At 55.4% G+C, this 13832-nt stretch overlaps 1 protein-coding gene across 1 annotated transcript; it reads right to left on the bottom strand.

The window, feature by feature from the left end:
• Positions 1-9051: 9051 nt before the first annotated feature.
• Positions 9052-13323, bottom strand: FOXF1 (forkhead box F1). The gene is made up of 2 exons (XM_042027084.1): positions 12083-13323; positions 9052-10375 (listed from the first exon to the last, which is right to left on the bottom strand). The coding sequence occupies exons 1-2, from the start codon at positions 13140-13142 to the stop codon at positions 10215-10217; spliced, it is 1221 nt and encodes a 406-aa protein (XP_041883018.1). The 5' UTR covers positions 13143-13323; the 3' UTR covers positions 9052-10214.
• Between the last annotated feature and the right edge of the window lie 509 nt (positions 13324-13832).

The following is a 13832-nucleotide window of genomic DNA, read 5'->3' as shown; positions in this document are numbered from 1 at the left end:
CCAAAGTCTTTGCTCTTTCCAGCCTGTCACTTTTTTCTGTCATGTATTCCACTGTATTTACCCAATATCCTGCTGCTTTCCCAGCTGGGAAATAAACTCCACACTAAGGAGGAGATGCTACCTAGGGGCAGGCAGCAGGTTGGACACCAGGAAGAATTTCTTCATGGAAAAGGAGGTCAGGAATTGGAAGGGGCTGCCCAGGGAGCTGGTGGAGGTGTCCAAGGAAGGACTGGACGTGGCACACAGTGCTCTGCGCTCTGACAAGGTGGGAATGGGTCACAGCTTGGATTTGATGATCCTGGAGCTCTTTTCCAACTTTTATGATTCTGTGAGCTGTAGTTAAACTGAGGAAGAAAAAAACTACTTCAAGTAATTATTTAAGAAAAATAATTACTTTATTAGTGTTTTGAATGGACTAGAAAAATGCTGCAGTGATCCTTGTATTTTTGATCCAGGCTATTAATAAATGTCGAGGTCTTTCAGGTGCTGCCATCTCAAAGTCAGTAAATCACTCTCTGAAATCAGTGCAGTTCTACCTCAGAGAGTCAGGGCAGCAGGGATGGGGCTCTTGCTGCTGCTCCTCTCCACCTAAAAGACATTTGAAGGCCAAGCTGCTGTTGAATTAAATAACACAAGAGTACCCAGGGCACAGCCCTGCCCGGCCTTCTGGTGTCTCCAGCTGTCTGATGTGGATTGTCTCTTGTGGGCTGACCCAAGTTCCTCCTGGAGGAAGTAGCAGATTGTGTAAAAAAAGTGAATGGGGCAGTCTGCCCCTCTCAGATCTATTGTTCCAGGCTCTCTGCATGCTCAGGAAGGCATCACTTAGAGCAAAGTTGGGAGGGATTTCTTTAAGTCCTCAAAACTCTGAAAGGCAAGAGATTTTATTGAATCCTTTGGGCTCTGATCTCATAAGAAATCTCGAGGAATTGAAGCCTGCTTTTGTTTTACTTTGGCCCAGCCCAAGGCTATGCAAGATACCAACAATCAAACCGTAAAATCCATACCCTGGGGAATTTTCTGTCTGAATGAGCAGCCTAAAGAGGAGAATATTTACTCAAGTCATAATTCCTCATTCTGTACCTGCTGTAGCTGTGGGCTGTGCACATGGATATAAAACATGCCTCACCTCAGGTGGATCCTGGCCTGCTTTTACTGCGTAAGACTCGTGATAAAATCATCAACAGTGGCAAAGCAGTGCCTGGATGCTGCAGAAAAGTCTGAAATGCTGCTGATAGGTCCCTACTCTGCTTCTAATAGGGAGTGAAGTGATGCCTAGCACAGCCTTGGGTGCAGCAGCAGCAGAGCTGTGTGATGAGAAGGAACGTTCAGCAGTACAATGGGACGCGCTGTCCTGAGCCAACTTTGTTCAAAAGAATTAAAGCTGAGGGCTCTCTATTCTCTGCACAGCCCGATGTCCTCGCCTGTCATGTGGTGGGGCACATTCTTTCCAGCTCCTTTCATGGCACAAACATTTGGGATGCTGTCGTTGAGCTGTCGCTGCTGCACTGCCCTCCTTTTGAGGGTTCAGTGCTGGTCTGGAGTGAACTCCTGGAGCTGGGAGGGTTTGGGATCAGCAGTGACCTCCAAGGTGTTCCACAAGGGACGTGACCTTCCCAGGGCCATTCTCCCCTTCTTCCTACCCTCATTTGTGGGAGGAATGCAGAGGGAAACCAGGATGGGATGAACGGAGCCTCCACCAGCTCCATGATGGCGAGCAGGGTGACTTTGGAGGGGTTTTTGTTGGAGGCCATTGGTCACAGCGTGGTGTGTGGCACAGAGCAGTGAGGCAGCACTGGCATCTGCTAACAATGAGGCCGAGGTGGCTCCCTGCCACCCCAAAACTGCACGGGCGTGAGGGTTTTCCTTCAGCCAGCCGTGTCCATGCATTTCCTGGAACAGGGACAAGGCCACACAGCTTCAAGCCACCAAAGACAACAGTAAACAAGCTGGGTTGCTGGGTAGGCTCTGAGTGACAAGAGTCAGAGACTGTTTGTTTCCAGGGAGGGAAAAAGGGCAGGGGGAAAATCTCTCACCATCAGGCTCTTTCCTGGATCTCACCTCCAGGTCCACATCCAGCCCTCCAGCATCTCCCTGATCCCCTCCCAACCAGCAGCCTGAAAGGACAGAGGTTTTATCCCATTATCTGTGGAGACCAATAAAAAATGTCAGGAAAGGGATGGTTAAACACTGTCTCCAAGTCATGCCTTTTTTTTTTGGTGTGTGCTTTTTTTATTTCATCATCTTCTACTGCTCCAAAGGGAGAAACAAATGGCTTTTAGGGGAATGTTTCCATTGAAAAATCCAGCACTGGGGCTGTGTTTTTTCTCCACAGGGGCGAGGAGGGGGAGGAAAAGCATATGCAGGGATTTCTCTCATTCCGGTTCCTCTGAAGGAACAGCCCCTCGCAGCACTTCTGGCTCTGGAGGAAACATCTGTGGCTGTGGCCACGTTCCTCGGGCAAACCCCCCTGCTTGGGAGGCTGTTGTGTACCAAATGCTTTGATTTCCTCCTTGCCATCTCTTAAAGATTATCTCCCTCCCAGAAAAGGGCAGCATTTCCCATGTTTCCATGTGTAATGTCCGTGATGTCTGCTATAAACATCATGGAACGTGTCCCTGCCCCTCCTCTGACATAGGTAGCAAAGTCACTGCTTTTCATCTTTCAAAGCCCTGCAGAAATGTTTAGGGTCGTGTATCCTGCCATTGTTCTGGGCTGGGCATCCCACTGAAGTGCCTGGGAGAAATGAGTTCAGGATATGGATCTATCTGGTCCATCTCTGCAGCGGCCCCAGGAACATCCACGTTTTACAGATGGGAAGGCAGAGATGGCTCCTGATAGACTGCAGGCAACTGGTGATTCCCAGCACTTTGGAAAACAACAGAAGGACAGGCCAAAAACCCAGCAAAAGCTCTCAAAAAACCCCCAACCAAGCCCCTGTTGGGCTTTTCTGTGTGACAGTACCAACGATCGCAACAGGAATTTTGTCTCCCAGTGGATACCTGGAGCATCGTGGTGGCTCTGGGGAGCCTTTAATCCCACTGGTCCTCCTGCTCCAGAACTTCCCATCAAGGCACCCAGCACATTCCAGGGACAAAGCTCAGCTCCTGTGCTGGGAGACAAGACACCAAACAGAATTCTTTCCCAAAATGTGCCACCTCCAGAGGTCTCCAAGTCACACAAATGTGTTATGATCCATCCTTCCCACACATTGAGCTAAGCCAGATTTAGCTTTCTTTAAGGAATAAAGCAAACACACAGGGCAGTTAGATGGGATCAAAAAAAGGGCAGGGAAAGAAGGGAAACATTCATGTGGTGAAAGCTGCCACATTTTGAAGCATTACCATACCCATGGCTTCCACTCCTGCGGATTTTGGAGTGAATAATTGTTCAGACAAGAGCAATACTCCTGTTTTTCCAGAGGGATGTCGTGTTTTCCGAGTGTTTCCAGGCACCTGCACTGCTCAGGCTCTGGAGTGTGGCATTTCCATCCCTCTGGAGGAGGCAGCGCCTGGAGCTGCTGCTCTGCAGTGGCTTTTCTTCACCCCCACAGAGGAACACAATTGCTGCAGCAAGTTCTGCTCCAAGTGAACTCCTGGTACCCCAAAGTCCCTGCAAAACTTTCCAGGCTGTGTCATCCTGCTTTCCCAGGTGTGTTTGCTTATTTTTGCAGTAATTAGCCTGAAGCTGAGCTGAGCCACAGAGCTGCACTTTCTGTGCCATTCCAGGGGTTTTGAGTCCCGCTGCTTTAAATAAAGGAAGGTCTGTGCTCAGGCTCGTGTTCACTCTGCTGGAGCCAAGTGGCACTGCCGGTGTCCCCACATCCCTTTCCATGATGAAACCGAGGTGGTTTGACCTCTAGAATTGCCATTTGCTCGTTCCAGAAATCCTGGGGATCTCTCAGAGGACCTGGAGAAGTGTCTGAGGAAAGGAAATCTCTATTTGTGCCGCAGTGACTCCCTCAGTGAAATTTTCCAAAGGATCTGCAGCTCCCTTGCAAAAATTTAGTTCATTTTAAGACTGGAGTTGGAATATTTATCAGGAGTTTGATGGATCAGAGCCACCTCTGATCACAGAGTCATGGAATGGTTTGGGTTGGAAGGGACCTCAAAGCTCCTCTTGTCCCACCCCTGCCATGGGCAGGGACACCTTCCACTATCCCAGGCTGCTCCAAGCCCCATCCAGCTTGGCCTTGGACACTGCCAGGGATCCAGGGGCAGCCCCAGCTTCTCTGGGCACCCTGTGATAATGGGAACTGGGATATTGAGCCAGAAGCTCAATAAGATTTATTCCTTCTGTTGTCTTTCATTAATAATAAAGCCACAGGATCATTTCGACTGGAAAAGATACACCAGGATAATCCAGTCCAAGCACTGATTTTAATATTCTGATTTTAATTCCTTACTGGGCGAGATGAATTCTGACAGGGAAAGTTACTTAAGAGAACAAGGGAGCTCCGTGCCTGTCCTCCCTGGTGGAGGCAATCTGATTATTACTTCTAGGAATAACATCAGCCTCCAGCTGCACATCCACCTGTTTTATCCCTGAGAATGACTCCTTGTGACAGAGATTTCTTGGCAGGGATAAAGCCTCCAGGAGCATCCTGCTGCCTTTTCCTGCTGAGTGTCAGGCAGGAGTTCTGCGTGGAAATACGCTTGGAAAGGGAACAGGTGCTCAGGTGTGGCCTCCCAGAGCATTGCAGAAATCGAAGTCCCCTTCCAAAAGTGACAAGAACTGTTTGGATCCCCTGAGGTCCAGAGATCCCAAACTTCTTGGTTTTCAGGGAGAAATCAGGCACACAGTTATTCTTATGGATCTGAGCCTTTACCTGCTAAGAACGTGGTGCCAGACTCATCCCCTGGTATTCCAAACACCCATTTAAGATTCCAGATGTTGTTCCCACTGGTCAAGTCTCCAAGGTACCCAGTTTTCTGCAAATCTGGATGATCAACCCCATCCGAGAGCATCCTCTGCCTGGTGTCTGTATCCATGGGATACTCCATGCTTTTCCATGCCAGGTATTCCCATCTGTCCCACCTGGGCACGGAACAGGTCTGATCCAGAAGTGCTCCATAAAGGAGTTTCCCCTGATGTGAAGATGTATCCGGATAAAGGGATGTTCCCCCTCACAGGTCGGGATGCCAGAAGGAAAAAATAAAACCGAAATAAAGAAATTTTAAAAGAGATTTTTTAAAAAAATAATTAATTAAAGAAACAAATCAAGCTTTGATCATCCATCTGGTGGAGAAAGAGTCCAAACCAGCTCGAACTTGTCGGGTTTTAAGCCAAATTTTGGGGAAAGCCGGGGGAGCGCGGGCGGGGCCGGCGGTGCCGGATCGTCGCCGCCAGGTGGCGCTGCCGCCAAGGGAACGGTACCGCCCCCCCAAATTCCACCGGGATCGTCCAAATTCCGCCGGGATCATCCAACATCCCACCGGGATCGTCCAACACCCCACCGGGATCATCCAACATCCCACCGGGATCGTCCAAATCCCACCGGGATCATCCAACACCCCACCGGGATCGTCCAACACCCCACCGGGATCGTCCAACACCCCACCGGGATCATCCAAATTCCGCCGGGATCGTCCAACATCCCCCCGGGATCGTCCAAATCCCACCGGGATCGTCCAGCATCCCACCGGGATCGTCCAAACCCCACCGGCATCGTCCAAATCCCACCGGGATCGTCCAACATTCGACCGGGGTTGTCCAAATCCCACAGGGATCGTCCAACATCCCACCGGGATCGTCCAAATCCAACTGGGATCGTCCAACACCCGACCGGGATTGTCCAACATCCCCCGGGATCATCCAACATCCCCCGGGATCATCCAACATCCCTCTGGGATCATCTGAATCCCACTGGGATCATCCAGCATCCCATCGGGATCATCCAACATCCCCCCGGGATCATCCAACATCCCACTGGGATCATCCAACATCTTACCAGGATCGTCCAAATTCCACCGGGATCGTCCAACATCCCACTAGGACCATCCACTCCCACCGGGACCATCCAACATCTCACCAGGATCTTCCAGCATCCCACCGGGATCATCCAACATCCCCCTGGGATCATCCAGCATCGCCCTGGGATCATCCCACATCCTACCAGGAGTATCCAATCCCACCGGGATCCTCCAAATCCCACCAGGATCATCCAACACCCCTCGGATCATCCAGATCCCACCGGGATCCTCCAAATCCCCAAGGATCCCTCAAATCACCCCGTGATTCATCCAACATCTCCCGAGATCATCCAAACTCCCTGAGATCCCTCCAATACCCCCACAATTGCTCCAATCCTCCGGGATCCTCCAATCCCCCCAAGATCCTTCAAATCCCCCAGGATCCCTCAAACCTACCTGGGATTGTCCAAAACCCCCCAGGATCCCTGCAATTCTCACACAGGATCCTCCAGTATTCCAGGATCGTCCAATCCCCCAGGATCCCTCAAATCTCCCAGCATCTCTCCAGATGAGATCCTCCAGACACCCCGGGATCCTCCAATCACTCGGGGTCCCTCCAAACCCCTCCTCCCCAACAGACCCCTCACCACCATCCCCTCCCCGATGTTACTTCCCAAAAAAGGCCACAGATCACCCCGATGGACCCTCCCAAAAGTGTGTTCCCCCCACAGGGGACCCAGGACCATATCCCCTCTTCCAGGGTTTCCTTGGAATCCCTGCACCATCCCGTGCTCCCTCAAGCTCTGCCCGCACATGGGATTGTGTGTCCCTCATAAACACCCCAGGGGACACAAGCTCGTGAGCAGGTGACAGTGGCAGACACAATTCCAGCTCCATGGTGGCATTGTAAGGATGGGGGGAAACATCCTGGGAGGAGCAGTGGGAAGCACTTTGCCACCAGGGCCTGGGGACACCAACGTCCCCTGATCTGGAGGGGACATCTGGCATCAAACCCGGCTGGAGACACCAGGCCCTGGTTTTTGTCATGCTCCAACATTTCATCCCTGCAGAAAACTCCTGGGCCTGCACAAGGCATCAGCGATGAGAAGCTGTTTCCTAAAGGAGAAATGCCAAAACCCCACAGGAAAATGAGTTGGATCCCTTACGGATCAGGATGTGAGCGATGAGGAGCAGGGAGCCAGTGCTGAGCTGAGCCCCAGCAGCTGAGCACAGCCAGCTCTGGGCCCTTCCGTGAGCAAAGCCCCCATTTCTGAGCCAGCCCTGCCTCATCTCCTCTTGCAGAGCTCCCACAGCATTTCTGAGCGAGTTTATCCCTCCTCACCTCCTCCTGGAGCCTGACCGCTCCTGGAAAAGTGTGAGCTCGGGGTTTGCCATCCCCTGGGACTAAAAATGCTGGGAAAAATCCCGTTGGGCTTCTGCAGATGGAGGGCTGGGGGCAGGAGCCTGTGGGGTTTGGGCCTCTCCTCGCTGATGGAGGGCTCTGGGATGGAGAGCTCCTGTTTAGACTGCGCTCACTGGCTTGAGGAATATGTGGCGTCCACGGAATGCGGCGGCTCTGTTTTTCCAGGTTTGGAAAGCGACGGGAGGGAGAAGGATGAATCACGTCAGGCTTTGTTGGGGAGCAGATATCGAACCCCTGCGAGCTGGGCCCGAGCCTCGCAAGGCGCTGCCTGCCCTTCCCGGCCTCCAGCAGCACCAAATGCCAACGAGGATCCAAAATCAATGCAAAGGGATGAAAAGGAGCCTTAGGAGTGACAGTGGGATTTCAAGGAGCACTTGGCAGAGGCTGAACTCCTAACCCTGGACCATTATCTCAGCCACGCCTCGTGCAGATATGTGCTTCAGGAGCAAAAAACCCCAAGTTTTCAGCTTGTACCTAAAAGGACAGAGACAACGCGCTCGCCTCCAGCAGGGATGGGCAGAGATGTGGGAAAGATCAGCCCAGAAAAGCATAAAAACTGGGAAAACCAATAATGCTGCGGGAGGATTGCTGCTGGCTTCAAGAGATCTAAACAGAGATTTAAAAACCCCCAAAACAACAACAAATTTTTTTTTAAATACCCCCAAACCCCACAACGCTCCTCAAAAAACCCCCACAAAACAACATTAAAAACCCCACTCTGGAAAGGTCTCCCCCAACTCTAATAAAGCCTTTCCCCACCTGCCTTAATTACAAAAATATTTCAAATTTGTCCCTTGTTGCTACAGTGAACTTGGCTTTTAATTAAGCTGATTACACGGAGCTGAGCTAATTAGCGTGCAGTGATTAAATTTCCCTCTATAAAGGCAGAAATCCACAACCACGTAATCAGATTAATTCGCCCACATCTATTTTTTTATGTGCGTTGATATTGAATATTGATAGAGGCAGATTGGCCCACGAATTAAAGCGAAAATTCCTGGATCCTGGAGGATCCTGAATTAACCCAAATCCCCCCAAATTTTTTAGGAAAACACCGATATTCCAAATGCAGACTTATCACTGTCCCATGCACGATGGGGATGGCGCAGTTTATCTGCTTAATTTTGATTCCTGTTTATTAATTCCTAATAATTTGGGTTCATTTTGGTAAATTTCCCTAAACTTTATGACTTTTTAATTTCTTTTTCAAGCGGGGAAAAGCCCGCGGGAAGTTCCGGCGCTCTCCCCCGCCCGCGGAGGTGCCGCAGGGATGCGGGGCTCGGAAAATTCCCGGGATGGAGGAGGAGGAAAAAGGAGCGGCGGGCTCCATCCCGGCAGCCTCACGCCTGGAATCCGAGGGAGAGGCAAAGAGCTGTCAAACAGCGCCTTTCGCCTTCTCCTTGAGAGGGGGAAAAAATGGAATAATCCTAATAATAAAAAGATAAAAGTAAAAAGCACGGCCGGTTTCCCTCCTTCTGCCTTTCAATATCCGCAACTGAAATATTTCCCAGCAGGGAAATTGGCACGCAGGACTCCGCAAAGGTGAAAGAGCCCTAAAAAGTCGGGTTTGAGTCGGGAATTATTGCCCGAGGGTTTGTAGGGCCGGGCCGGGGCTGCGCGGCCCCTCCGCGCTCGCGGAGGCCACAGACTCCTCATTAATTAAGTTTAATTACACCGCATGCTCGTTTATTTGCTGCTCATACAATCGTGAAGCCCATGTACAAATAACATACAGGTTTTATTTCGGGATTTTTTTTTTCTTTAGGGACAAAACGTACACAAAAAAAAAAAAAAAAAAAAGGCGAAAACCCCCCCCCCCAAAAAAAACCCAAACCCACATAATCACAATTTTATACAGTGCAGAAAGAATTAAAATAGGTGTCACCGAACTGTACAACGTGGGGGGGGGGGGGGGGGGGGAAATAGAGAGGGGAAGGAGGGGAATAATCCTTCATTATATATATATTTCTATAAAAGCATATGGAGGATTGTCTTTACACAGAGACCACGGTCGCTTTCAAATTTACAAAGGTTAACTAAAAAAACCCAAAATCTATATGGCAAATATTGCCAACAGAGATTCCCCGATTTAATACTGATCAACTGAGACTATTCGTGTCTCGATTATTAGCAACAACAACAACAAAAAGAAATGTAGAATAAATAACAGGATGAGCATGGCTGTCTCTTTCCAAAGTGCCTTGTTCTCTCTGCATAGGGTCTGATCCTGCAGTCTTTATGCAGGCAAAAAAAACCCCAAAATTAATAGTTCCAAAAAAATCCCTCTGAGAGATTTTTTTTTTGCCCGCTGGGTGTTTGCCGGCAAAAAAAAAAAATAAAAAAATAAAAAGGAAAGAAAGAAAAAAAAAAAAAAAAAGAAAAGGAAAAAAATTTTTAAAAAGTATTTTTCCGGGCTCGAAGTGAGACGGGACCGAGGGGATTTGAGTTCGGGGTCTTTTCCAGCCCCCTCAGCCCGATCCGGCTCTGCTCCTCCCAGCCAAGCCGGTGGCATCGCTCACCGCCAATTCCCAAACTGAGTTTATAATTTCATTTTTTTTTAAAGAAGCATCGAAACCTCATTTGGCAAAGCCTCACCCCAAACTCGCAGTCGGGGCTTTCGGGACGGACGGGGGGGCTGCTTTTGCTTTCTTCCCAAGCCCTCCCCGAGCAGAAGAAGGCAGAGACGCTGCGGGCTCGCACCCGCGGCCGATGCTCATTCCCGGGGCCGCACTCCGCGCTCCCGCCGCTTCCCGGGGCTCCAGTCTGTTCCTGCTGCCCAAAGCCAGGCTGGGACACCCCCCTGCCACCGAGAGGGTCCTGGGGGATGCTCAGCGGCCGCCTCAGGCCCGGCCGGCCCCAGGAGGGGGTTTTTCCGCCCCGGCTCACATAACGCACGGCTTGATGTCCTGGTATGTCACTTGTTGGTGGTAATAGGAGCCGCTGCCCGCTGAATGCATGGAGGAGGAGGCCATGGCGTTGAAAGAGAAGACGAATTCCTTTCTGTCGCACATGCTCGGAGACTGCGAGTGATACCGCGGGATGCCTGCGGGACGGGGGGAGAGATGGTCAGCAGCGCAAAGAGATTTAGGAGGGCAGAGTGAGCGCGGGGGAGGGAGAAAAAGGCTGGATGGCGTTGAAAAAAAAATCCCAACAAGCCGGCCCGTCCGCACGCCCCGGTGCGAGCGCGGAACTGGGGCTATTTTGGCACACGCGGGCACTGCGGGGGCTCCGCGGGCGCGGGCAGGTGCGGCAGAGAAACCCCCGCGGCCCCGCGACGGAGTTTCCCTGCCTGGCACAAGCGGACTGCGAGGAGAAGGGATTTGGGTTGGGTTTAGGGATTTTTTTTTTTTTCCCCAATATTTAGATTTTATTTCCGCCCCGGCTGCTTTTCCCATCGCCTCCGCCCGTGCGGAAAATCCGCCGGGTGCGGAGCGGGGCAGCCCCGTTCGTGCCGGGAGCGACGGTGGGGACCGGGGAGGAGGCCGGGGGACAGAGGCCGCCGGGAGCGGGGCTGTTCCTGCCGCTCCTTCCGCCACCTCGGGATGGAAAAGCACCTCGGGAGTTCGGGGTGCGCTGGGGATGGGGTGCCCTGCCCGGGAGCGCTCCCCGCCGCTCGTTTGGGTGATAATCAGAGCCTTTCGGTGAAGGCCGCGCATGGGCCCGGTGGCTCCTCGGGGTGGATTCCCAGCTCCGTTTTCCAGAGGCCCTGGATGCGCTGAGCTCCGGGCACTGCCCCGGGGCCGGAGGGTGCCCGTGGCGGGCGCTGCCCCGGCCCGGCCGGGCTTGGGGCTCTGCAGCTCCAACCCGGCCCGGCCCAGCTGATGCTTTTCCCCCTCTTCACTTTGTGGTTTTGACCCATTTGTTCTCTGCTTCACACCCGCTCCTGTCAGGCGCATCCCGCTCCCCCGAAGGCCCGGGGTGATGCGCAGGGACCCCCAAATCTGCCCCATCACCCGCCCATGGCTCCGGGGCTCCCCCGTGTCCCGAGAGTCCCACACCCACGGCACCCCGAGGGGAATTTGGGCAGCAAAGCGAAACCCAGCGCTGGGCTCGTCTCTCCCGAGGCCTCTTCCCGGCCAAACACCATCTCCATTCCAAGATTCGGGGCAAATGCAGCCCCGACAGCTCCAGGGACCGAACTGCAGTTGTGGGGCGCGGGGGGATTTGGGAGATCCGGGCCGCCGGCTTTGGCGGGGGCGACAGATGGAGGGAGGTGATGGGCCTAGAAAACACGGCCCTGAGATGTGTGAAAAACACAGCTGATGGCGGGGAAGGGGATGGGGTGGGACGGGCTGGGATGGCACGGGTGGTGGGCCACCCGATGGGGAATTTCCCCCTTTTGTCCCTTCGGAATCCTCCAACCCCAATGGAGGTGGAAGAGCCCAAGGATGCATTCCCGGCCTCTCCTTCCCGCAGCTCCCGCTGCCTGAGCCCACCGGCCTTAGGCCCGGGGCGGCCCTGGAGGTGAAGCAGCCACCGGGAAGAGCGGAGCCCCGGCCCGGGGGAGCGGAGCCCCGGCCCGGCCGTTCCCAGCCCCGCAGCGGGGAGAGCCCCGACGGGCCCGGCTGCTCCCAGGAAAGGAGGGAGGAGCGAGGGCAAGGTAGCTTCCCCTCGGGAATAGCATTAAAACCGCCCACGGAGCGGGATCCCGGCTGGCAGCGGCACTGCCGGGATCCACGCGGGGCCGGCAGCCCCCGGCGACCCCCGTGGCCACGGTCGCGGATTCGCCCCACGCGTGGCCGCGCCTTACCTTGGAGGTCGGCGGTGTTGTGGCTGTTCTGGTGCAGGTAGGGCTGGTCGAGGGAGTGCGTGGAGAGGCTGGAGGAGAGCGGGTTGGCCGTGGGGTTGCAGGGCGACAGGGGCTGCTGCTTGATGTAGGACGCGCCGGTGTTGAGGGCCGCCGAGGCGCTGGGCGCCCACGCCGAGGCCGAGCTGGAGTAAACCGAGTGCGGCTCCATCACGCCGCCGGCGGGGAGCAACGGGGATGCGGGCACGGAGCTGTCGTGGTGCGGGTATTCCCCGGCCGAGGAGCCGGTGCAGCCGCCCATGTAGGTGTGCCCACCGTTGGCGGGCAGGTGGGGCACGGAGTGTCCCGCCAGGCCCATCCCCTCCACGTTGCTGGACAAATGCCCGTTCATCATCCCCAAGCCCCCTTCGAGGGAGAGGCTGTTGGGGGGGCAGGAGAGCCCGCCGGCCGAGCCCTGGAAGCCGTAGCTGTCGGGGAGGTGGTTGAAGCTGAGCCCGTTCATCATGCTGTACATGGGCTTCAGCGCCTGGCATTTCCTCCGGAACCCGCGGGGCCGGCGGCGGAACGAGCCCTCCTCGAACATGAACTCGCTGGCCGGGTCGATGGTCCAGTAGTGGCCCTTGCCCGGGCGTCCCAAGCCCTTGGGCAGCTTGATGAAGCACTCGTTGAGCGAGAGGTTGTGGCGCACCGAGTTTTTCCAGCCCTGGTAGGAGCCTCGGAAGAAAGGGAAGCGGCTCTGCAAGAACTGGTAGATCTCGCTGAGGGTCAGGCGTTTGGAGGGAGAGCTCTGGATAGCCATGACGATGAGGGCGATGTAGGAATAAGGCGGTTTCTCCGGCCGCCGGATCCCCGCGTTCGTCTTCTTCGCCTTGGGGCCGCCGCTGCCCGGGGCCCCGCCGCTGCCCGGGGCGCTGCCGGCCGCGCCGCCGGTCCCCGCGGAGGCGGCGTCCATGGCTGAGCTCTGCGGCTGCTTCTCAGCCACGGAGGACATGGGGCCGTAGCTGCTCTGCACCGGAGGAGGAGGGGGCTGAGAGGACAGAGCCTGCTGCGCTTCTGCAGTCATCTACGGCCAGGTCGGCGGCGGCCAGCCCCAGCCCCGGCCCTCCTCCGCCGCCCCCCCAGCGCCCCCCCAAAAGTCCACGCTGCTGGGGGCTCGCCGCCACTCACCCACCACCCTCCCTCCGGCGTCCTCCCGGCCCCCCGGCGGGGTTGCTTTCCACCGGGAGACTTCACCCCTCCGTGGATAAACAAATGGAAGCGACGACCCCCCCCCCCCCCCCCCCCTTTCCCTCCTCCTCCCACTTTATCCCTAAATCCGAGCGCGGCTGCAGAAGGCGAGCGAGAGGCGGAGGGTCGGGGGGGGCCGCAGGGAGGCGGGATGGGGGGGCGGGTGGAAGCGAGCTGAGCTCGGCTGCTGCGAGAGAGGAGCCGGGGCCGCCGCCTGCGCCTGCCCCGCTGCCCCTCGGCGGGCCGGGCTCCCGGGGCCGCCGCCGTCCCCCCCGGAGGCTTTAGCTGGGCTGGCGCTGCCGCTGCTGCGGGGAGCTGCTTCCCATCGCGGTGGCTGTCGAGTCTGCCCCCGGCCCCGCCGCTCGCCTTCTACTTTATCTCTCGCAGCGGCGTCTGCCGCTCCTTGACAGACGTAAGCGCGGAGCGGAGATCCCCGCCCCGACCCGCTCCCCCCCGCCCTCCCGGGCGGCCCCTCCGCCGCCCCGTGCCGGCCCCCTCCGCTGCCGCTCCCCGCTGGTGGGCAGCG

Source organism: Corvus kubaryi, unplaced genomic scaffold, assembly GCF_017639235.1.
Source record: "Corvus kubaryi isolate FWS band 111438036 unplaced genomic scaffold, C.kubaryi_AGA036_p1.0 37300, whole genome shotgun sequence".
Classification (NCBI taxonomy): domain Eukaryota; kingdom Metazoa; phylum Chordata; class Aves; order Passeriformes; family Corvidae; genus Corvus; species Corvus kubaryi.
This window is presented reverse-complemented; position numbering and strand designations above follow the sequence as displayed.